The sequence below is a fragment of the Salmo trutta genome, chromosome 15 (assembly GCF_901001165.1).
Source record: "Salmo trutta chromosome 15, fSalTru1.1, whole genome shotgun sequence".
Classification (NCBI taxonomy): Eukaryota; Metazoa; Chordata; class Actinopteri; order Salmoniformes; family Salmonidae; genus Salmo; species Salmo trutta.
The window spans coordinates 39,322,276-39,348,879 of record NC_042971.1 but is presented as its reverse complement, the minus strand read 5'-3'; the positions used below and the strand labels follow the sequence as shown (position 1 = coordinate 39,348,879).

The window sequence follows — 26,604 nt, the reverse complement described above, 5'->3', positions numbered from 1 at the left end:
GACCCTTTTCTATATGCAGCATTCCATTGTGTGTGGATGGAAGGCTGTCAGACAGGCCGTCTCTTACCTCTCTCGGTGTCATAGAGGTAGACAAACTTCTCCCACTTGTAGTGGGCCAACAGGCTGAGGACAGCTCCCCGTAGAGGAGGCCTCATCTGAATGACAAACTGCACGTCGGCATCGGTGGGGAAGCTGGGTGTGATGAAGGAGGTGTGCAGAGCCCCACAGAACGAGGTCAGCGTGTTCATGGACTTCTGGTCGTAGAAGCCAAAGATGGCGTACACTCCTCTGGAGAACTGGGAGCAGACTGGAGAAACAGACAGACAGACAAACAGACCGAACAGTCAGCTTTGGGTCAGAACATAGTCAGCCTAGAAATACAAACAGACAGACAGTCTGTTTGAGTAAGCTCAGGTGAGGGACAGAACTCAGAACACAGTCAACCTACCAGACAGACAGACAGCACCGTCAGTACACAGCACATAAAATACAGACAGTACAGTTAGGTGAGGGTAAAATCAAAGTCGACCAAGCCTCCAGGCATTTCTTCCCACATTCAGATATCCAGGTGAGGGTCAGAACACAGTCAACCACACACACAGTCCAACAGGGCCAAATCTCTCCCAGAAGCCATAGAACAGAACACCAAGCCTGACAGACTGGTCAGATCTCAAAATAATAGCTACCAATCAGAGAGAGAGAGAGAATGGATTCATCAGAATATTGTACAAAATAGTTGTCATGGTGGAGTAATTGAGAATTCAGGGGAAATCACATTTAATGTGTAGAAAATGAACTATTCTTTATTCATTTAAACAGGCATTAATCTAAATAGGGAAATAAACCGTGACCATTCAGAATAAAGGACAGCTGTTCCCCATGGCAATGCTCTCTGCCTCTCTGTGCCCTTCACTTCTCCTTGGAGTCAACCTATCTGCGTGTTAATCAACTACAACTAATAGAACTAATGGGGGAAATCAGTGCACTGGCCACTGCTCTTAAGAGACAAATTCCTCCTTCCACCATGCAGGACGCAGACAGGCGTTGTTGCAGCATTAGATTGTGAATCACGGAACTTTCATCACGCACACCAGTCCTCTATTCCCACTGATTAGTATTTGTATATATCTTCCCTTTGGTTTCCATGGTCTTGTCGATTATTGTTACAATGTGTGTTGGTGCGTGTGAGTACCTGTGCTGTGTGTTTTGGGCTTTCGTGCCCTTGTGGACTGCGCAGATGATTACAGGTCTCGTCCTGTGTGTTAATCATTGTGCGCTTGTGTTATTTATTCAAGGTACTGCTCGCTCTTTTGTTTGGGTTTCAACCCTGTGTTTTTGTTACGTGTTTGGTTGGTCTTCATCCCTGTGCCTTTACACAGCTCACCGTAATTTGGGGCTTAATAAAAACAACTGTTACGCATTCCCACGTTTGTCTCCCGAATCTCTTCATACCAGCGTGACAGAATAATCGACCATTGAGGGAGACTGCGGAAATGGCCCGTCCGGCGACGCTACGACCGGTCCGTCCGGCGCCTCCACAACTTCAGCAGCCACAACCGGGCCGTCTGACGCCACTGCTACTGGTCTGTCCGACGCCGACGTAACTTCGGCAGCTGCATCTGGCCCTGATCGACCCGCACTGCGTTCCTATGATCATCTTCGAGGCCGTTGTCGTTGAGCTGCTAGTGCAGCACGTCAGAGGGGAGGGGAGGAGGGTGGGGGGTACTTTTACGTGTTTGTTTGGTCTTTGTCCTCGTGCCCTTACACGGCACCGTAATTTGGGTAAAATAAAAAACCCTGTTACCCATTCCTCTGCCTGTCTCTTGAACCATTCATACCAGCGTGACACTGTGCTCACTGGTCGCAGCAGTATAAACTGATTTGTAACAAGCTGCTATCTAGGGCCGTATGTGGGACTGATGAAAACAGCTCTGGCTATAAACACTATGAACACACTGGATACTTGGTCTAACAAGGTATAAATATTTGATTTTATTTGTACAAAACAAATGAGTGAACTAACCTCTCATGTGACTGTACAAAAGGTTTTAAACAAGCTCCCGTGACCCTCCCTCTCTCTCTCCTATAGATGTTAGTTGTAAGTGGGATGGACGTTTGTGAACCCTGAATAACAACTCTTCTGTGCCACACCATCTGGCTGATCCCTCAAGCGCTTTGCCCTCCGTGGAGTGTACTCTCCTCTCCTCTCTTCACCTGACTGGCCGGCAAAAGTAGAAAATGAAAGAAATAATCGTTGAAAAGGAATGCAGTGCTCTAGAGCTTATGGAATCAATAGGGGCCTAAACCTCAAATCTCTTGAAAACGTCGAAAAACCACAGCATAGATACTGCATAAAACTATAAAGACTGACATTTGGAATGGATTGGTAAAAAGAGAGCAGGCTTATTTCAAAGTCTGGAGGCACACCTGAATAATTTTGCGGTTCTGTAATCTTCAAGTATTATTTTCAAGTTCAATGCTGCATGTTATACAACACTGGTTTAAAGGCATCTCTGCCTCATTCCTCCATCAAGCTAACCATTCACTCAAACATCCATACATTTCTCTACCCATCTATCATGCTTCAATTCAACCATCTATCCATCCATCATCCTATCATCCATCCATTCATGGCCTTTTCCTTTGGTCTGTGCACACATCAGATGAATGTGTGTTTGTTCTGGGGCCAGGGGCAGCACCAGAATAATGACTCTGCTACAGCAGGTGTCTTTGTGAAGGTAAAACATTACATCTGCATGATATAACTAGCGACAGATGAGCTTGAAACCACGGGACGTGGCAGGACTCAACATGAGGCTGTTGTGGCATTGTTTCATATTCAAATCATATTCTTTCCCCTGGTTTTTTTTTCTGCAGACTTGAAGGACCTTTTTTAATTGAATGGGTTCTACTCCCTTTGTTGTGGCTTTGGAGACAGGCATATGAGAAAATGTCAGAGCAGATTCCCATGCACTGCTAGAACCATCATTTATCACAGCCTCTCTCAAACCCAGCCCACCGTCTGCATAAAAACAACCATGTCGATACGACTCACACACACACACAGAAACTAACACACACACACACACACACACACTCAGCTCAAAGATCTGATACACTACATGACCAAAAGTACACTACATGGCCAACAGTATGTGGATGCCTGCTCGTTGAACATCTCATTCTAAAATCATGGGCATTAACATGGAGTTGGTCCCCCCTTTGCTGCAATAACAGCCTCCACTCTTCTGGGAAGGCTTTCCACTAGATGTTGGAACATTGCTTCCATTCAGCCACAAGAGTATTAGTGAGGTTGGGCACTGATGTTGAGCGATTAGGCCTGGCTCGCTGTCGGAGTTCCAATTCATCCCGAAGGTGTTCGATGGGGTTGAGATCAGGGCTCTGTGCAGGCCAGTCAAGTTCTTCAACATCGATGTCGACAAATCCTTTCTGTATGGACCTCGCTCTGTGCACGGAGGCATTGCCATGCTGAAAGAGAAAAGTGCCTTCCCAAAACTGTTGCCACAAAGTTGGAAGCACAGAATCGTCTAGAATGTCATTGTATGATGTAGCGTTAAGATTTCCCTTCACTGGAACTAAGGGGCCTAGCCCGAACCATGAAAAAAAGCCCCAGACCATTATTCCTCCTCCACCAAACTTTACAGTTGGTCCTGTTCTGTGAGCTTGTGTGGCCTACCATTTTTCGGCTGAGCCAATGTTGCTCCTAGACGTTTCCACTTCACAGCACTTACAGTTGACCGGGGCAGCTCAAGAAGGGCAGAAATTTCACAAACTGACTTGTTGGAAAGGTGGCATCCTATGACGGTGGCACGTTGAAAGTCACTGAGATCTTCAGTAAGGCCATTCTACTGACAATGTTTGTCTATGGAGATTGCATGGATGTGTGCTCGATTTCATACACCTGTCATCAACGGGTTTGGCTGAAATAGCCGAATTCACTAATTGGAAGAGGTGTCCACAAACTTTTGTATATAGTGTATATCGAATAATACACACATGCAACTGAGACACAATTATTTTTAAAGACTACCAATTCCAAGTCTATGGATTTGGATTCAAGACAAATACTTTTTGTCTCCACTGCATACTAAGGCAGCCAGGCTCTGGTGATATTAGATGGAAATCCCTTCTAAAGCATTGGTTTTCAATTTACATTAAAAAAAATAACATTTTCCATACTATCATTGTATACTGTACCAGGGGTGCAACTTTGGTGTTAGAAGTGGGGGGAACATTTTTACATTTATTATTATAATAAATATTAGGCACGTTCCTACTATAAAACTGTGTGGGGGTCAAAAATGCAATTTCAGAATGTGGGAGGATATGTCCCCCATCCCCAGTGGAAGTTGCGCCCCTGTACTGTACCATGGCCTAGCTCCTGCAGTCACCGTTATAATGGTTTGAATAGCAAAAAATAAATACAAAATAATATTTTTTTTAAGATGCACATTTTCTCCTCTCCTCCGCTCCTGACTGCATGTGCTTAGCAGTGGAGAGTAATCGATTCCTTGTCTCCTTGCCCTTCAAATCTCCTCCTCGACTGCAACGGAAGATACTGAGTAGTTGCTTTAACTTCCAAGACAATAAACTCACATCTTTCACAACAAAGAAAAAGCAAACTAGTGAGGGAAAGAGAGGGGAGTGGCACATCATACTGTATTTATAATGAGAGATGACATTTTTAGCACTTCTAACAGGAAATGTGAAGGGGCAGAGGAGTCTTGTTCTGCTTTGAAGTAACTGTACTGTCACGTTAGTTAAGGCATCTGTTGGCTTTGTTTTGAGAATGATATTGGAGGCTACAGAACCTAGAAATGGCTAATGTGTGGTGGATAAGTATGAGTCTGGACCGACACCAGGCAGACAGAGTCAGAACCATGCATCGGTAATCAAAAGCTGTATCTTGCCATTTCATGGCTTGCAATGTCTTGCAATTTCAATAAGTAGGCTATCAATGTGTAGTAGGCTACCGTAAACTATTCTACACGCAACAGACCGAAGACTGAACACACACTCGCGAAGAGAAAGAACAGGCGACCCAGCGAGGGAGAGACAGGCAGACAGACAGTCGGAACAGTGCGCATAGGCAATATAACCTGTATCTCGCAATGTCTTGTCTAGCGATGCCTCATAAACTCACCAAAAGTATATTCAAGTATAGATTAGGCTATCAATGTGTATGGCTAAACTATTATCCATTGTGCCAGTGAATTGAAGTTGAACATCGCCAAATGCGTCAGTTTAATTAGGCCTAAATGTGCAATAAAAAGTATTGTGCCTATAGCTTATTTAATGAAACCCAGGCTGTTGATGTCCTAGGCAATAGATCGCAAAGCAGCGCATCCCCGATTCCCCAATGAGCAAAACTTTTTGGGAAATGTCAGGTTCACTTTCTCATCCATAGGGTGTGTTCATATATTCAATCTGGAGTGTCAGAGTGAGCGTTCGTAAATTCAGAGTGTTGTTGTCAGAGTGAACGTTTGTGAATTCAGAGCGTTGTTGTCAGAGTGAGCGTTCGTAAATTCAGAGTGTTGTGGTCAGAGTGAGCGTTTGTGAATTCAGAGTGTTGTTGTCAGAGTGAGCGTTTGTAAATTCAGAGTGTTGTTGTCAGAGTGAACGTTTGTGAATTCAGAGCGTTGTTGTCAGAGTGAGCGTTCGTAAATTCAGAGTGTTGTGGTCAGAGTGAGCGTTTGTGAATTCAGAGCGTTGTTGTCAGAGTGAGCGTTCGTAAATTCAGAGTGTTGTTGTCAGAGTGAACGTTTGTGAATTCAGAGCGTTGTTGTCAGAGTGAGCATTCGTAAATTCAGAGTGTTGTGGTCAGAGTGAGCGTTTGTGAATTCAGAGCGTTGTTGTCAGAGTGAGCGTTTGTAAATTCAGAGTGTTGTTGTCAGTGAGCGTTTGTGAATTCAGAGCGTTGTTGTCAGAGTGAGCGTTCGTAAATACAGAGTGTTGTGGTCAGAGTGAGCGTTTGTGAATTCAGAGCGTTGTTGTCAGAGTGAGCGTTCGTAAATTCAGAGTGTTGTGGTCAGAGTGAGCGTTTGTGAATTCAGAGCGTTGTTGTCAGAGTGAGCGTTTGTAAATTCAGAGTGTTGTTGTCAGTGAGCGTTTGTGAATTCAGAGCGTTGTTGTCAGAGTGAGCGTTCGTAAATTCAGAGTGTTGTTGTCAGCGTGAGCGTTTGTGAATTCAGAGCGTTGTTGTCAGAGTGAGCGTTTGTAAATTCAGAGTGTTGTTGTCAGATTGCCCGTTTGTAAATTCAGAGCGCTGATGTCAGAGTGAGTGTTTGTACATTCAGAGCATTGTTGTCAGATTGCCCGTTTGTAAATTCAGAGCGTTGTTGTCAGAGTGAGCGTTTGTAAATTCAGAGTGCTGTTGTCAGATTGCCCGTTTGTAAATTCAGAGCGCTGTTGTCAGATTGCCCGTTTGTAAATTCAGAGCGTTGTTGTCAGATTGCCCGTTTGTAAATTCAGAGCGTTGTTGTCAGATTGCCCGTTTGTAAATTCAGAGCGCTGTTGTCAGATTGCCCGTTTGTAAATTCAGAGCGCTGTTGTCAGATTGCCCGTTTGTAAATTCAGAGCGCTGTTGTCAGATTGCCCGTTTGTAAATTCAGAGTGCTGTTGTCAGATTGTCCGTTTGTAAATTCAGAGCGCTGTTGTCAGATTGCCCGTTTGTAAATTCAGAGCGCTGTTGTCAGATTGCCCGTTTGTAAATTCAGAGCGCTGTTGTCAGATTGCCCGTTTGTAAATTCAGAGTGCTGTTGTCAGATTGCCCGTTTGTAAATTCAGAGCGTTTCGCTATCGGAGTGTTCAGAGCGCACACGCACACTGGACGCTCTGGCCGAGGAGTAGAGATGATCCGAGCGTTCTGACCAAACAACGACAGTCAATCACCCAAGCTAACTGCCAAACGTTGGCTTGCTTGCTGTCTACTTCCAGACACAAATGAGAGAACACCTCACTCTGACCAATTTACTCGCCCTAGCAGAGATGGTTAGGCTGTTTTCATGTTATCCAGAGCGTTGGCGACTGCAACTGTGCTGCTGGCAACAATTTAATTAAGCTTTTTTGGACGACATTTACTGACCCCGGCTATATTCAACTAGTGTTGAGCGTTCGTAAATTCATCAGTTATTCTGCGCTCTGGCACCCTCAGACTAGAGTGCTCTGAAATCGGAGTAGATAGCCAGAGCGAATTTATAACGCAGCCATAACCTCAAGCGCAAATACCGTTCATCAGCTCAAATCAGCAGGATGGGGGGCATTTTTATTAGTTCTTCCACCACAGATTGCTAAAATAATGATAATGATAACACTTCCTCAATTTAAATATTATGGGGGCACCTATACATTTGGCAGCCAATCACGAGTTATCAGTGTAGCCTAATATCGTCTAGACACGCCTCTAGGTCTAGGTCATTTCTGACACTTGTTACGGGACCTTTTTTGCTGAATAACGTGACAGTTTTTCATAATTGTGTTTTGCTTTTTGTGTATTGTTGCATATAATAAAGTGTATTTTAATGTGTATATGAATGTGTAGTTTAATGTGTTTATTGTATTTTGATGTGTATTGTGGTGCTATACAGGGCCTGTCTGGAAAAGAGACCTTCGTATCAGCATTGACTCCCTGTCAATATAAAGGTTAAATAAAATAAATAAACAAGACATTGAAATATCTTCACGCCTAGAATAAAAACCACAGGCACTGTTATACTGTTCTATTTTCACTCACAGCTCTGTTCTATACGCTCACAGCTCTGTTCTATACGCTCACAGCTCTGTTCTATACGCTCACAGCTCTGTTCTATACGCTCACAGGTCTGTTCTATACGCTCACAGCTCTGTTCTATACGCTCACAGGTCTGTTCTATACGCTCACAGCTCTGTTCTATACGCTCACAGGTCTGTTCTATACGCTCACAGCTCTGTTCTATACGCTCACAGCTCTGTTCTATACGCTCACAGCTCTGTTCTATACGCTCACAGCTCTGTTCTATACGCTCACAGCTCTGTTATATACGCTCACAGGTCTGTTCTATACGCTCACAGCTCTGTTCTATACGCTCACAGCTCTGTTATATACGCTCACAGCTCTGTTATATATACGCTCACAGCTCTGTTATATACGCTCACAGGTCTGTTATATACGCTCACAGCTCTGTTATATACGCTCAAAGCTCTGTTATATACGCTCACAGCTCTGTTATATACGCTCACAGCTCTGTTATATACGCTCACAGCTCTGTTCTATACGCTCACAGCTCTGTTATATACGCTCACAGCTCTGTTATATACGCTCACAGCTCTGTTATATACGCTCACAGCTCTGTTATATACGCTCACAGCTCTGTTATATACGCTCACAGCTGTTATATACGCTCACAGCTCTGTTATATACGCTCACAGCTCTGTTATATACGCTCACAGCTCTGTTATATACGCTCACAGCTCTGTTCTATACGCTCACAGCTCTGTTCTATACGCTCACAGGTCTGTTATATACGCTCACAGCTCTGTTCTATACGCTTACAGCTCTGTTATATACGCTCACAGCTCTGTTATATACGCTCACAGCTCTGTTATATACGCTCACAGCTCTGTTATATACGCTCACAGCTCTGTTATATACGCTCACAGCTCTGTTCTATACGCTCACAGCTCTGTTCTATACGCTCACAGCTCTGTTATATACGCTCACAGCTCTGTTATATACGCTCACAGCTCTGTTATATACGCTCACAGCTCTGTTATATACGCTCACAGCTCTGTTATATACGCTCACAGCTCTGTTATATACGCTCACAGCTCTGTTATATACGCTCACAGCTGTTATATACGCTCACAGCTCTGTTATATACGCTCACAGCTCTGTTCTATACGCTCACAGCTCTGTTCTATACGCTCACAGCTCTGTTATATACGCTCACAGCTCTGTTATATACGCTTACAGCTCTGTTATATACGCTCACAGCTCTGTTCTATACGCTCACAGCTCTGTTATATACGCTCACAGCTCTGTTATATACGCTCACAGCTCTGTTATATACGCTCACAGCTCTGTTATATACGCTCACAGCTCTGTTATATACGCTCACAGCTCTGTTCTATACGCTCACAGCTCTGTTATATACGCTCACAGCTCTGTTATATACGCTCACAGCTCTGTTCTATACGCTCACAGCTCTGTTATATACGCTCACAGCTCTGTTATATACGCTCACAGCTCTGTTATATACGCTCACAGCTCTGTTATATACGCTCACAGCTCTGTTCTATACGCTCACAGCTCTGTGCACCTCCGCTCAAAATAATACCACAGAGGTGCATGATTAATAACACAGACGAATGAAAAATCCCTTCACTACTTTTCTCTTTACTTTCTCTAAGTATTCTCTGACATACTTTCTCTAAGTATTCTCTGACATACTTTCTCTAAGTATTCTCTGACATACTTTCTCTAAGTATTCTCTGACATACTTTCTCTAAGTATTCTCTGACATACTTTCTCTAAGTATTCTCTGACATACTTTCTTCCTCCTCTCTCCTCTCTTCTATTTAGCCTCCTCACTGTCTGAGACTGTCTGTCGTTCCTTACTGAATGACAGACAGTCTCTCTCTCCATCTCTCTCTCCATCCCTCTGTTGCTCCCTCTCTCGACAACTCATTATATGTAATGGGTGGTTGCCGCGGTCCCAGTGGCCCCAGCGTTCAGTCATGTTTTCCAGAAACTTGGTGATTTGCACTTCAGAAGGTCTCCCCTACAGGCAGCTGGTGGATCTACTGTGAGTCTTACATACCACTCAGTGAGGTGAGGATGGAGCTGTATCAACGCTATGCACTGCAAAGCCCAGGCAACCTGCCTGCAAAGTGAATTCTTTAAGTGCTAGCTAGCTGCTATCACTGAAGGCAGGGGAGGAGAGGAGAGGCTAACAGAACAGAACCAACAGGCTTTCTCTTCAAGTTGCTGCTGCTGTCCTTCCAAGCTACGGTAACACCAGATGCATCAGTAAGGCAGTCAGAAAATCAATCCACCATTTATGTGACTGAATAGAGCAGTAAGAGGGAGATACGGGCTAATTAAGGCATACCAAGGCTCTATGACATTGCTGAGGCCACCCTCCTGGGTCTGAGGGCCAACAGACAGTGGATGTGGGCTTACTATGGACAACTGCATCACCCTCTGGAACAATGGCTGATTAGACATGTTGTTGCGTGATGGTGAGGTTATTCTGAAGCTGCCTAAGACCAACAACTTCAGTGTTGGCACTGGGCTGGCTGTATTCTACTGTCGGTGTTGGGAGCCAGCAAGGGGGAGAGTGTTGACTGCTGGAGGTACCTCACCCTCTTTCAGAGAGGCATCCTGGGTGAGAGGCAGGCCAGGGGCCTAGGGTTCGGCTCTAATCACCATGGGAATACCTGTCCAAGGGCCACATGTTCAGGGACAAGATAGAGTAGAGCACAGCACACAACAGCTGCTGAACACACATGCGGACGCACACACACACACACACACACACACAGATGCATGGACACGTTGACACACACATACACTACACACACTATTTGAAGTTAGGCAAAGCAATATAAAATAACAGAAAACAACTCCCAACAGCTCAAAACATGCCCCAAAAATACAAATAGATGAAAGACATAATACTCTTATGGTATACTTATTGAGAAAGATAAACAACTTGTATATTTTCAAAGGTAGCCTTAATAACTGCTGCATGTGAAATGATTTTGGAGGTGGAACATATTTATGCTACTGTAATATGGGAATCACTGTTAGGCAGACAACAGAACCAATGGTACATTATGTTGCTGTTATGCTTCAAAGGGATTTCACTGCTCTCAAGACAAGCTTAAAGCATGCCAGTACCCCTGTGTTACACAATAAATACATACTTCTTCCTCATATCTCAAAAGAGGCCACTTTTAAATAATGATTGTGTTTTAGAAAAAAAAAGATATTTTAGAAGAAGAAAAATTCTCTTCAACCTTTATTTTTACTGTTTGTCCAATGAAGAGAAATGTATTCGATGAGATTGAGTCCATTTCCACTGTCTTTATATAATTGATTTGTGTTTTATATAGTACAATCATTTCTGGTGTAAATTTGGAAAAAGACTGCAATGAAATTACAACAATTCGTTGAATCCATAGCAAATTTTCAAGGAAAGTCCCTCACAAATCAAACTAAAAACAGGACCTACATTGGTTCAATGGCACCTGATAAAGAAGAGAGATGCTGCTCTGAAGAAATCCTAAAAATATGGCTTACAGGTTGACCGACCAGTTTACAAGGGACTGAGAAATGAAGGGACTAAGAGTTTTAGGAAAGCCAAAGCTGATTTCTTTCTTAAAACCATCAAGGAGGCCAAAGGCAACGGCAAACTCACATAGAAAAACCTTGATAAACTGACTGAAGAAGGCCATGTCAAGACTGGTGACCTACACCTGAAGGTCGATGGGAGTCTCCAAGACAAAAACTCTGTCATCGCTACCACTTTCAATAAATACTTCATTGATTCAGTTTTAAATTGGGCCAACAATTTACCATCAGAGACCAGACTATCAACCCTTGTCACCAGGGACGAGAAAAAAAAAACCTGGACACTGCTCTTGCTAGTATCCCTGCTCTTGCTAGTATCCTTGCTCTTGCTAGTATCCCTGCTCTTGCTAGTATCCTTGCTCTTGCTAGTATCACTGCTCTTGCTAGTATCACTGCTCTTGCTAGTATCCTTGCTCTTGCTAGTATCCCTGCTCTTGCTAGTATCACTGCTCTTGCTAGTATCACTGCTCTTGCTAGTATCACTGCTCTTGCTAGTATCCTTGCTCTTGCTAGTATCCCTGCTCTTGCTAGTATCACTGCTCTTGCTAGTATCACTGCTCTTGCTATGATCCCTGTTAAGCTTTACGTATCTAGCAAGAGCAGTGTGCGGGTTTCTTTTTTTTCTCATCTTATTTAAAAAAAGATAGCTCAGATGTGCGAGTGCCTTTTTGAATTTTGAACCTGGTGACGACAAATGAAGGGAAGGTGCATAATCTCATATCTTCTGTGTCAAACTCTAAAGCCAAGGATTAAGAGTTTATTAAGTACTGTTCACTACCCCGTTCACAAAAATGGATCGCTCATACAGAAAGTCACGGGGCATGCTATATCTAGCAGGCAGACAGGCAATCAGTTATTGTTCGATTGAACATTAAAATTAGCAAAACGAGTGACCTAAGTGACTTTGAGTGTGGTATGATCGTCGGTGCCAGATGAGCCGGACCCAGTATCTCAGAAACTGCCGCCCTCCTGGGCTTTTCACACACAACAGTGTCTAGGGTTTACAGAGAATGGTGCGACAAACAAAAACATCCAGTCAGCGACAGTCCTGTGGGCGAAAAAAGCTTGTTGACGAGAGAGGTCAAAGGAGAATGGCAAGAATGGTGCAAGCTAACAAGCAGGTCACAAACAGGCAAATAACGGAGCAGTACAACAGTGGTAATGGAACAGCTAACAGCCCACCTGAAAATGGGTAGCTTTCCCCTTCACCCCATGCAGTTTAGGTTTAGGGTCAACCACTCTCCAGAAACAGCATGTTGGTATCTCCTAGAGATGATCAAGGCCAAGCTGTATAAAAGCGGGTGTTGTAGATTCTGTTCTCCTCGACCTCAGAAAAGCCTTTGACACTGTTAACCACAATGTCCTCTTCTCCAAGCTATTTAACTTCAACATCAACAAGTGCTTTAAAATGGATTGAGTCTTATCTGGCAGAACAGATGCAATGTGTTCAAATAAATGGTGAACTATCATCACCAAGGGATTGCACTATGGGAGTTCCACAGGGATCAATTCTGGGCCCTTTGTTTTTCAGTCTCTATATTAATGACCTTCCATCTGTGTGCCAAGGTGTGGATATACAAATGTACACGGATGATACAGTTTTTTATACCCATGGCAAAAATGCTGATGAAGTGGCAAGCGAACTAACAGCATCATTGGAGAAAGTGGCTGAATGGCTCAAACATTCCTGTCTCACCCTCAATGTGGAAAAAACAGGAGGAGTATGCTAACCCGGACATACTCCTCCACGGCCAATAAAATGAACAGTTTAAATATCTGGCCATTATCCTAGACCCTACTTTGAACTTTCAAAAACACATTAAAAAGATGTCCATCAAAATCATATATAGTCTTTAAAATTTCCGATACATCAGGAACTCATGCTCTACAGAGGCAGCCAAAATGTATTTACATGCAATGATCTTTTCCCACCTGTCCTATTTTATCACCAGCCAGTCTCAAGCCAATGAAACATAAATGATACCCGTTCAATCTCTATATAAAGAAACACTGAAGATCCTGGACAGGAAATCACATTATTACCACCACTGTAAAATTCTCCACATGTACAATCTGTTAAATTTTGACAACTTAATTTTTTTCTCACGTCTTTCTAGTTTATAAGATTATCAAAAATCCTGCACCCCCACATCTGAAAGATTTTGTAATATTAAGCTCTGAACAAAAAAGCAGTCACGCGGAACTCCACAAGAGTAGACCAGTGTTTCCCCTATATGCATTTAGCAGCGGCTTGTATTTTTTTCGGGATGGTAAAACGTTTTCAGTGTAAACTTGAACGACTAAAACCAGATATAAAGTATGTAGAAAAGATAATGGAGCAATATCTTTTTTTTATAAGATAATTTTTAAGAACTAACAATCACCAAAATAAAAACTAGACAGTCAGGGAGAATCTAAAATTCCCAAAATGTCATGGCATGATTTTGATTAGCATGATTTTGATTATAATGATTTTGATTTTGTTATAATGTTTGAGTCACTCAGATAGCATAAGAACAAGGCATAAGCCATGGCAAAATGTGTATAATTGAAGGAAATCTGTTTTAACCTGAACATGTTCACTCAGTACCATGTCAAAATGTGGAGAATTAGAGGTAATTAGCTTTGAAATTGCAATTTTTCCTTCTCCATGGAGGTCAAAGCATGGATCAAGGCGCATCAACCCTGAACACATTGACTAATTCTTAATGCACTCAAGTATCAATGTGTTTTATGTACTGTTTTATGTACAATGTGTTTTATGTATCTGTATTTATTGTATTATTTGTTATATTTTATGTACAAGTGATATGAATGTATATTTAGCTATGTTTATAATATTTGCCATTTAGCAGTCGCTTTTAGCCAAAGCGACTTACAGTCATGCGTGCATACACTTTAAGTATTGGTCATCCCGGGAATCGAACCTTCTATTCTGTAGTTGCAAGCACCATGTTCTAACAACTGAGCCATAGAGGATCACATATTTAGTTATGTTTAGTTAGGGACTGTGTATGAAAAATAGCTGTGTTTAGCTAACTCTGGTGCAAACATCATATTTCACTGTCTGAAATGTATGTTCTTACTTGCATATGGTCCCTTTAAATAAACAACTACTACTACATACATTAAACCAAATGAAATTGTGCATTAATCCGATCTATCTGTAATGCCATAATAAGCAGTGAGATGATGTATCGTGAGGGTTTTTGTGGTTGTAACCAGCTGTAACTCCATATGGACCTGACTCGGACATCCTAATCCAGTTCAACTAACAGATGTGTGAAGTGGAAGCAGTGTGTGGGGTCTCACGTCTCAGCCTTATGAGGATTTTATGTTTGAAGATGTCAGGTACTCTGAAATCCGCTCCCCATGACAATTATGTCTCTTTCCAGGGAGAGGGAATGAACTGGTTCTACTGAATAATGAACTAGTTTCTCATGGCTGCCTCTTCTCTTGTTTTTTTGTGTCAACATGTTTAACTGTTTCGTAACACTCACGTCTTGTACGTTTCCGTGCTGTCATGTGCTCCCTAAAAGTAGCGCGATAGAAAAATGTAAAAGGAACAGTTCAATTCCCCAGGTCCACGCGCTGATATGGTTATTCATCAGATACAGCTGAAAAGCAGAGAGACATTTTATGACGCATTTGCTGTGCGTTGTACTTAATCCACCCGGAGGCTAGTTGTCATCGCTAGTCCAATTTTATCATAAAGTCACAAAAGACCAAAGTTATTATCAGGCTGTAAAAAGTCCCTGAATGCAAACGAAACATGGCATACTACACAAATACACAGAGGGTGCTTCCGCTTTTGTAATACCCATGTTAGAGATGTGGAATAGTACTGTAACAAAACTGTATGTTACAAAAACTGGTTTCCTGTTTATATGGTTGAAAACAGGCATTATGCAGGCCTCAGGAACCAATGTGAGATGTTGGTAGGGATACATCTCTCAGCAGAATATTTAAATAACATGAAGTTGCACCAATGGTCTGCCTGTGTTTCCACTCGTATCCTCAAACCACATCTGAGGTGGATTATGGCTAATCTCAGACCTACTGGTGTATTTATGCAGCCCACAAGTAAAACGATCAGCCTGAGCGAGCAACAAACAGCACTGCCGGCTACTGTGGTTCTGTATGACAGAATTATGCTTTAATATTCCAGCATGGAGGAACAGCAACACAGCTAACCCCCCACCCACACACGCTTTGCATATTGCAGGAACAACAGGACCAGACTGTTTATGAAGAGCAGGGGAAGGAGAGGAGAACATGCTTGATACATGTTCTTTAAAGTCATTGCTTTTTGAAACGCTGCTAGATCTGCACCAAAGCCCTTGACTGTAGAGTTGGAAGAAATCACAAGAGAGACTCACAAGATAAATGTTGCACTCTGATGATTTACAATGTGTTGTACATTGCCTCCTGTGAGGAAAGGGTTAAGGGATTCAATAATTGTGCATGTGAAGCAGCACTGTAGTAACACCACCAATGACACTCGTTCAGACGCGTGAAATATTGCGATTGCAATGGGAGGAATTCCATCATGACTCCAGAGGGCTGTGCATCAGCACCATGAAACCCAGTATGAAAAGTCAACTTGGAATGTTGCCTGCTACTCACAGGATCAAATACTTTCTTTAATCTCCTTAAAATCCACCAACACACTCCTCTACAATAGACATTATGAAACGCATATCATGCTACTGTACTGTATGTCAAATATGAGATGACACAAGTGTCAGTTTGGACAACTAATTTCAAAAGGATGCGTATCCTAAAAATGTACTAAAATATTGAATAAAGTAACAAACTTCCATGGGGGTTATGAATGAACATGAGCTGATTCTAGTAAGACAACATTTTCATCAAGCATATGATCACATTTTTATCCTTTGTGGTTTCAAAATTCATCATCATTTAATTTGTATTTGAGGCCATAACGTGATGCTCTTCATGTATCAAGTAATTGCTTCTGCAAACCCAGTACAAATGCCAAGTGAAATTAAGAACGAGGTACATGTGAGTCCTTGAAAGCTATAAAAACAGCACCGCTAAATTATTCACTGGCCCAATGGTATGTTTCGCTTATTTTTCATTAGGCTACTCAATGTGAAGCACATAGCTTGTTGTCCTAAAATAATCTCAGATAATAGTGAATCACAGCACAGCGCAACCTTCAGAGCTTTATTGTGTGCTGCTGTAGCTAGCTTTCTGTGGGCCTGTGATAAAGTGTGTTGTGTAAGAGTGAAAAATCTTTCAGCGGCGAAGGGGGCCATTGTGACCTGTCAGTAGAGATCCCTTTCGCTTGGTTGCCACGCTGACATTCATGCACATTCTGAAGAACAGGATGAAAGGGGCACTGCACAACCCAATGACTCGCCCTCAGGATCACCCAACGCTGATGCCATTTTACAACCTCACCATTTCCACCATGTGCACTGTGGGCAGAACATACTGCTGCATGTGTTAGAACTGGGTGTACAGGACTGCGGATGGGTTAAGCACAAATGAAATAGAACACTACTGTGTCTTGTATCTGTATGGGGCTATGTCTTTCATTTTGAGAAGGGCAAGGTGACATTCTTTCATAAGTATATGTTATGGTCTCTGTTTATCAATCACCGTGATTCAATGCATTGATGTCAAAATCCATCATCAGCCACTTCACTTTCTATATGGGCTTAATCCACCACATGCTGAGGATAATATGTTTGTCTAGTCAGGTGTGAGATGTGTCCTCCTACTATGTTCCAAACTGGGGATGTTAAAACTTGTCACGATATCAGCCACTAACTTTGTAGTGCTCCAAATGCATAATCCCCCGGTGCAGACATCCTATGCAACTTTTATCTGTCTTAAAGACTGACAAAGGAATTGATTGAGGACACTCAGATGAATTCCTATATACTGTACTTGTGAACAACATCATTGTAATTATGCAAATTGTCACGTCTACTCCCGCTCCCCCTCTCTGGCTCTCATTGTCGCCAGTTTACTTATTATTACGCACACCTGTTACCATCGTTACGCGCACCTGCGCCTCATGAGACTCACCTGGACTCCATCACTTCTATGATTACCTCTCCTATATCTGTCACTCCCTTCGGTTCTGTCCCCAGGCAGTATTAGTTATGTTTCTCATGTCCAGACACTACTCTTGTTTTGTATTGTTCTATTTATTATTAAATTCTCCCCCTGTACTTGCTTCCTGAGTCCCAGCGTCTGCATTACACAAATCCCTGTCATTAATGGTGCTTGATCTACCCCTGGTATGGGTGTGGTTGGGTGTATGTATTGATCTACCCCTGGTATGGGTGTGGTTGGGTGTATGTATTGATCTACCCCTGGTATGGGTGTGGTTGGGTGTATGTAATATTTCCTTTCTCCAACAACCCCTAGGCGTAGATGATGGAGTACTGCAACTTATGGTTACTGATAAACACAGAGTCTAATATCAAGGAGAGGTCAATGGACTCACTAATGAACAGGAAATGTTGTTTTAGCAAAACAAAGGGGAGAAAATATTACATAACACAATATTTATGCTGCAGTCTCTAAGTGAAGGTCACATCAAAAGCATACAGTATCAAATCAAATACATTTTTATTTATCACTTGAGCCGAATACGACAGCTGTAGACTTTATGGTGAAATGCTTACTTAACAGCCCTTTCCCAACAATACAGAGTTAAAAAGTAAAAAATATTAGCAAATAAGAAAAAAATGAAATAGTAAAACAATAAAATAACAATAAGGAGACTATATACAACGAGTACCAGTATCGAGTTAATGTGCCGGGGTACGAGGTAGAGGTCATTTGTACATGTAGATAGGGATAAAAGTGACTAGGCAATCAGGATAGATAATAAACAGAGTAGCAGCAGCGTATGCGAAGACTGAAAGTGTTTCTATGTGTGAGTGTGTGGCGTCAATATGCGTGTGTGTGTGTGTGTGTGTGTGTGTGTGTGTGTGTGTGTGTGTGTGTGTGTGTGTGTGTGTGTGTGTGTGTGTGTGTGTGTGTGTGTTTATGTATTGTATGTGTCTTGGAGTGTCAGTGTAGTATGTGTGAGTGTGTGAGTGTGTGGGTAGAGTCCAGTGAGTGTGCATAGAGCCAGTGCAAGAATGTCAGTGCAAAAAATACATAAAAAAGAGGGTCAATGCAAATAGTCTGGGTAACCATTTGATTAACTGTTCGGGTAGAAGCTGTTAAAGAGCTCTTTGGTCCCAGACATGGCTCTCCGGTACCGCTTGCCGTGTGGTAGCAGAGAGAACAGTCTATGACATGAGTGGCTGGATTCTTTGACAATTTGTAGGGCCTTCCTCTGACTCCGCCTGATACAGAGGTCCTGGATGGCAGAGAACTCGGCCCCAGTGATGTACTGGGCCGTATGCACTACCCTCTGTAGCGTCGCATGCCAAGCAGTTGCCATACCAAGCGGTAATGCAGCCAGTCAAGATGCTCTCAATGGTGCAGCTGAATAACTTTTTGAGGATCAGAGGGCCCATGACAAATCTTTTCACCCTTGTGAGGGGAAAGAAGTGTTGTCATGCCCTCTTCACAACTGTGTCGGTATGTTTGGACCATGATAGGTCGTTAGTGATGTGGACACAGAGGGAACTTGGAGCTCTCAACCCATTCCACTACACCCCCGTCCATGTGAATGGGGGTGTGCTCGGCCCTCCTTATTCTGTAATCCACGATCAGCTCCTTTGTCTTGATGATGTTGAGGGAGAGGTTGTTGTCCTGGCACCACACTGCCAAGTCTCTGACCTCCTCCCTCTAGGCTGTCTCATCGCAGTCGGTGATCAGGCTTACCACAGTCATGTAGTCTGCAAACTTAATGATGGCGTTGGAGTCGTGTGCAGCCACACAGTCGTGGGTGAACAAGGAGTACAGGAGGGGACCAAGCACGAACACCTGAGGGGCCTCCGTGTTGAGCGTCAGCGTGGCGGATGTGTTGTTGCCTACCCGCAGAGAGAGGTGTTTAATCCCAGGGTCCTTAGCTTAGTGATGAGCTTGGAGGGCACTATGGTGTTGAACGCTGAGCTGTAGTTAATGAACAGCATTCTCACGTAGTTGTTCCTTTTGTCCATGTGGGAAAGGGCAGCGTGGAATACAATAGAGATTGTGTCATCTGTGGATCTGTTGGGACGGTATGCGAATTGGAGTGGTTCCAGGGTGTCTGGGATGATGGTGTTGATGAGCTTGGAGCGCATGACCAGCCTTTCAAAGCATTTCATGGCTACAGATGTGAGTGCTACGGGGCGATAGTCATTTAGACAGGTTACCCTGGTGTTCTTGGGCACATGGACTATGGTGGTCTGCTTGAAACATAGGTTGGTATTAAAGACTGGGTCAGGGAGAGGTTGAAAATGGCATTGAAGACACTTGCCAGCTGGTCAGCACACACTCTGAGTATGCGTCCTGGTAATCCGTCTGGCCCTGCGGCCATGTGAACGTTAACCTGTTTAAAGGTCTTACTCACATCGGCTATGGAGAGCGCGATTACAGTCATCCAGGACAGCTGGTGCTCTCATGCATGGTTCAATGTTGCTTGCCTCGAAACGAGCATAGAAGCTATTTAGCTTGTCTGGTAGGCTTGCGTCACTGGACAGCTCGGATGGGTTTCCCTTTGTAATCCGTGATAGTTTGCACATCCGACGAGTGTCAGAGCCAGTGTAGAAGGATTCGACCTTGGTCCTGTATTGAAGCTTTGCCTGTTTGATGGTTCGTCTGAGGGTGTAGCGGGATTTCTTATTAAAGTCTGGATTAGTGTCCCTCTCCTTGAAAGCGGCAGCTCTAGCCTTTAGCTCAGTGCGGATGTTGCCTGTAATCCATGGCTTCTGGTTGGGATATGTATGCACGGTCACTGTGGGGATGATGTCGTTGATGCACTTATTAATGAAGCCAGTGACTGATGTGGTAAATTCCTCAATGTCATCGGATGAATGCCGGGAACATATTCCAGTCTGTGCTAGCGAAACAGTCCTGTAGCTTAGCATCCACTTCATCGTACCACTTCCGTATTGAGCGCATCACTGGTACTTCCTGTTTGAGTTTTTTCTGGAATCATGAATCAGGAGGATAGAGTTATGGTCAGATTTGACAAATGGAGGGCAAGCGACAGCATTTTATGCATCTCTGTGTGTGGAGTAAAGGTGATCTAGAGTTTTTTTGCCTCTAGTTGCACAGCTGGCGTGCTGGTAGAAATTAGGTAAAACGGATTTCAGTTTTCCTGCATTAAAATCACCAGCCACTAGGAGTGCCGTATCTGGGTGAGCATTTTCTTGTTTGCTTATGGCCCTTGTAACGGTCGTCGTATGTAATGGACCAAGGCGCAGCGGGTTGAGTGCTCATTTTAACGTTTTATTTTAATAACTTGAACACTTAACAAAAATAACAAAACGGACGACAGCTAAACAGTTTTGCAGGCTAACCCTAGCAGTGCAAAAACAACTTCCCACAAAGGACAGGTGAAAACAGGGCTACCTAAGTATGACTCCCAATTAGCAACAACGATGTACAGCTGTTCCTGATTGAGAGCCATACCTTGGCCAACACAAAGAAATACACAACACAGGCAGAGCATAGAAATACAAAACATAGAACATAACCAAAAACCCCAGAATACTCTAAACAAACACCCCTCTACATAAACACATATCCCAACAAACCCCAAACTACATAAAACAAACACCCCCTGCCACGTCCTGACCAAACTACAATAACAAATAACCCCTTATACTGGTCAGGACGTGACACCCTATACAGCTCTTTGAGTGCAGTCTTAGTGCCAGCATCCTTTTTTTGGTGTTAAATAGACAGCTACAAAAAATATAGATGAAAACTCTCTTGGTAAATAGTATGGTCTATAGCTTATCATAAGGAAACTCAGGCAAGCAGAACCTCAAGACTTCCTTAATATCAGAGATTGCGCACCAGCTTTTGTTGTCATGCCCTGACCATAGAGAGCCCTTGGTTCTTTATGGTGTAGTAGGTCAGGGCGTGACTAGGGGGTGATCTAGTATGTCTGTTTCTATGTTGGTGCTAATATGGTTCCCAATTAGAGGCAGCTGTTTATCGTTGCCTCTGATTGGGGATCATATTTAGGTAGTTATTTCCCCACCTGTGTTTTGTGGGATATTGATTGATTGTTAGTGTGTTTGGGCACTACGTCCTCATGGTCTTTGTAAGTTTTGTTATTTTGTTTTGTTAGTTTCACTTAAATAAATATGTGGAACTATACTCACGCTGCGCCTTGGTCCAATCATTTTCAAGAACGTGACAGTTGTTAACAAAGTGACACACACCCCCTCCCCTGAGCTTCCCCGACGCTGCCGTTCTGTCCTGCCGATGTATAGAAAAACCAGCTAGATATATATTTTCCATGTCCTTGTTCAGCCACGACTCAGATCACATTGATGGGATTGTCTCGAACGGAGCTCATTCAGTTTATTCTCCAGTGATTGCACGTTCGCCAATAGAACAGAAGGTAGAGGAGGTTTATCCACTCTCCGACGTGCTTCTACACCTGCATTGCTTGATGTTTGGGGTTTTAGGCTGGGTTTCTGTACAGCACTTTGTGACATCAGCTGATGTAAAGAAGGCCTTTATAAATAAATTTGATTGATAGTCTCGTCGACCTCTATAGTGCCGTTGTCACGTCCTGACCAGTAGAGGGAGTATTTGTTATTGTAGTTTGGTCAGGACGTGGCAGAGGGTATTTGTTTTATGTGGTCCGGGGGTTGTGTGTATTGTAGAGGGGTGTTTTATTTATGTGTTCCAGGGTTTTGGGTGCATGTTCTGGTTATTGGTATTCTAGGGTTTTCTGGTTTGTGTATTTCTTTGTTGTCTGTGTGGCTCTCGATCAGGAACAGCTGTACTTCGTTGTTCCTGATTGAGAGTCATATATAAGGAGCTTGTTTTCACCTGGGGTTTTGTGGGTAGTTGTCTTTTGCACTGCTAGTTATAGCCTGTAAAACTGTTGTTGTTGTTGTTGTTGTTGTTGTTGTTTTTGTTGTTGTTGTTGTTTTTGTGGTCTCTTTATTTAATAAATATAAAGATGAGCATCCACATTCCCGCTGCGTTTTGGTCATCAATACACAACGACAGCCGTCTCCTCCTTCTCTGAGTGTCCAGTATATGGGCCTGGTCCAGGATAATCAATATGTCCTTCACCTCCAACTCATTGAAGTAGTCCTCATCCCTATCGAGGTTAGTGATAGCTGTTTTGATGTACAGAAGCTTTTTGGTCATAGGAAACAAAGGCGGAAACATTATGTACAAAAACAGTTAAGATCTGCATAAGAAATACACAAAATAGCACAATTGGTCAGGAGCCCGTAAAACAGCTGCTATTCCCTCCAGCACCATGTTTTTACCATGTGTCCATGGTAAAGTTTGAACAAACTGTGGACACCAATTTGGATTGGCTTGCAAGGCATTCATGGAAGGACTGAAAATCATTCAAATATGCTCACCGTTGTCAAATTAACACCTTCGGGTATACATATAGTATGTGTTGACTGGTGTTTGCTCACACATAATTGTGCTATAGAGAAATCCGTGTTCCACATGAGGATTTTCAGTCAGAACAAATTCTTTAGTATTTTTTAAGCTCCTGTATTTTTTAAAGCTATCAAATGATAACCCCATGACAAAATTTGGGATGAATGCTTGCCAACCTGAGGTAAGGCATCCAAACTAACAAAGCTCTGGCTTTAGTGGCTGGAAATGTAGAAATTTTTGTCAGTACATCATAACAAAAAGGACACATTTTGGGAAAGATTCTCAGTCTGTCCGAGTGATCCCCAAATTCAGAGGGTACTCTTTCAACTTTCAAATGAAACAGAGGTAAAAAAAAGAGGCATACTGTCACATTACTCTCCACTAGATACCCCTGTGCCTCAAGGGAATTGTCGTTTATCCATCTTCATTCTATCTGGGTCAAGGACTGTCACTGTGAACTGGTCCAGACCATTGAAAATCATCTCTATTTTTACATCTCAAAACTCAATCATTCCACAAGGACAACTTCTTGACCATTACTAATTCAAGCATGCTCTATTTATTTGTTTGCTAAAAATATCATTACAGTGTTTCTCACTGAGCGGATTGAAAATCAATGAGCATGGTATACTGTGGAAGGGAGGTTCTATCTATATAAATAATTACATCTTACAGTAGGTTCCACCACTCTGACCTGGTTCTGATTAAATGAATTAATTATATATTCTAACATTATTATCTGCGGTCTGTAAATACACTTCCTACTCTGCCACTAAATCAGATCCTAAATGAGTCTGGTTCCAGGTGAGAGAGCCAGACATTCTACGGAGGCTGCTATTCTCTGGGGTCAACATATTTGACGAGTGCTGGTCCATCATTCATGAGGTTGTCTGCAAAAATGAGCAGCACTCAGAGTAGCAATGGGACTTAAATCCCCTATCTGGGCAACCCATGCTCTCACAGAGCTGGGAGAATAATTGACATTAGATTGAAGACATCCAATTTTCCTCCAAACCATTCTATTGGATAAAAAGGCACAGCGGCTGCTGTGCTCTCTCTGCCATATTGTAAAAGGAATTTGAATGCAGTTGACCCATCTTGACCCCTGGTATGTCTGATCTATATCTTATATAGGGCATGCTGCTGCAGGGAATACGTGTTTCCATGGGCTCCTGCTTTTTCTGGGCCATAACAGCAATTGCTACAACGGGAGATCCAAGCGATAGATAAATAATCAAACTAGAATAACTCTTGAGAGGAGACATAAGATCGTCTCTGGTCAAGAGTATATCAAGGCTGGAGGTAAGATGTTTTAAATAGAATAACAAGACCACCAAACTGCTGTTTAAAAAACATTCTATATTTCAAAAGACAAATATGTCTTTGACAGCAACCTCCATGCTCAGGTTCACTCTAAGTGTGCCTTTTGATATTGGTATTAAATATGCAGTTTGTTGAATTTGCCCTCCAGTGAACAGAATGGATTAAGCTGTATCTCATTACCATCTATTCTCCACTAGATGTAGGCTGCAGATTGGCCACCATCCTCTATGAACCAAGAGGAAATATCACAGACCCAGGCAGTAAAGGATTATAAACAAAAGACACATTCCTCTGAATGAACAAAAGGTACAGAACATTCCTTCTTCCTCCCAATAGTGCTAACAGCACCAAAGATCTTTTCTATCAGTATATCAGTTGGCATCCCCACTATTCTCTGTCTCATCCCCAATCTCTCAACCCTTATAAACCTCTAAATTACTCCACATGTAGCTGGTATTTTGTTGTGTTTAATCTCATGGCACAAACTCCCTCTCACAGGTACCCAGGGCAGTTAAAGAGGAGGAGATGACGTGGTACTGGCATTGTGTTGTCCCTGTGCTGCTAAACCGCAATGCTGCCTCTATAAAACGGAAGCCAGGTGGAGTTCAAACATGACCCTTGAGCTATGTTATTGTCCTTGAGCTATGTTATTGTCCTTGAGCTATGTTATTGTCCTTGAGCTATGTTACTGTCCTTGAGCTATGTTATTGTCCTTGAGCTGTGTTATTGTCCTTGAGCTATGTTATTGTCCTTGAGCTATGCCCATGGCCATGCTCAGCCAGTGACAAAGACCTCCATATGGCCATGGAGATACAGTGCATTCGGAAAGTATTCAGTCATCAGTCAGACTTTTTCCAAATGTTGTTTAATGTTGCAGCCTTACTCTAAAATGGATGATAAAACAATTCCTCACCATTCTACACATAATACTCCACAATGACAAAGCAAAAACAGGCTTTTAGAAATCGTTGTAAATTTATAACAATTAAAAAACTGAAATACCTTATTTACATAAGTATTCAGACCCTTTGCTATGAGACACAAAATTCAGGTGCATTCTGTTTCCATTGAACATCCTTGAGATGTTTCTACAACTTGATTGGAGTCCATCTGTGGTAAATGCAGTTGATTGGACATGATTTGGAAAGGCACACACCTGTCTACATAAGGTCCCACCATTGACAGTACATGTCAGAGCAAAAACCAAGTCATGGAATTGTCTGTAGAGCTCAGAGGCAGGATTGTGTCGAGGCACAGATCTAGGTAAGGGTATCAAAACATTTCTGCAGCATTGAAGGTCACCAAGAACACAGTGGCCTCCATCATTCTTAAATAGAAGAAGTTTGGAACCACCAAGACTCTTCCTAGAGCTGGCCACCCAGCCAAACTGAGCAATTGGGGAGAAGGGCCTTTGTCAGGGAGGTGACCAAGAACCCGATGGTCACTCTGACAGCTCCAGAGTTCCTCTGTGGAGGGGAGAACCTTCCAGAAGGACAACCATCTCTGCAGCACTCCACCAATCAGGCCTTTATGGTAGAGTGGCAAGATGGAAGCCACTCCTCAGTAAAAGGCACATGACAGCCTGCTTTGAGTTTGCCAAAAGCCACCTAAAGGACCATGAAAACATGATTCCCTGGTCTGATGAAACCAAGATGGAACTCTTTGGCCTGAATACCAAGCATCATTTCTGGAGGAAATGACTAGTCAGGATCGAGGGAAAGATGAACGGAGCAAAGTACAGAGAGATCCTTGATGATAACATGCTCCAGAGCGCTCAGGACCTCAGACTGGTGCGAAGGTTCATCTTCCAACTGGACAACGACCCTAAGCACACAGCCAAGAAAATGCAGGAGTGGCTTCAGGACAAGTCTCAATGTCCTTGAGTGGCCCAGCCAGAGCCTGGACTTGAACCAGATCGAGACCTGAAAATAGCTGTGCAGCAACGCTCCCCATCCAACCTGACAAAGCTTAAGAGGATCTGCAGAGAAGAATGCCAGAAACTCCAGAAATACAGGTTTGCCAAGCTTGTAGCCTCATACCCAAGAAGATTCGAGGCTGTAATCACTGACAAAGGTGCTTCAACAAAGTACTGAGTAAAGGGTATGAATACTTATGTAACTGTGATTGTCACGTCCTGGCCAGTATAAGGGTTAATTAGTATTGTAGTTTGGTCAGGACGTGACAGAGGGTATTTGTTTTATGTGGTTCAGGGTGGTGTGTTTGGTTAAAGGGTGTTTGATGTAGTATTTCCGGGGTTGTGGTTTATAGTCTATGTTTATGTATTTCTATGTGTAGTCTGGTGAGTGTGTTTCTATGTTGTGTTGATTGGGGTTGGGACTCTCAGTTGAAGGCAGGTGTTGTCTATCTGCCTTTGATTGAGAGTCCCATATATTGGGGTGTGTTTGTGTTTGTGA

At 42.9% G+C, this 26,604-nt stretch overlaps 1 protein-coding gene across 4 annotated transcripts in view; it reads right to left on the bottom strand.

Moving 5' to 3' along the window:
• The window catches only part of gria3a (glutamate receptor, ionotropic, AMPA 3a), a 113,954-nt gene that overhangs the window by 68,527 nt on the left and 18,823 nt on the right, over positions 1-26,604 (bottom strand). For all 4 annotated transcript variants that reach the window (XR_003866774.1, XM_029691411.1, XM_029691410.1 and 1 more), the window contains exon 3: positions 68-307. Coding sequence is in view for 3 of the 4 variants with exons in the window: in XM_029691411.1 (XP_029547271.1) it covers positions 68-307 (240 nt within the window). In the remaining variant the exon portion in view is untranslated. The remainder of the gene's footprint in view (positions 1-67; positions 308-26,604) is intronic.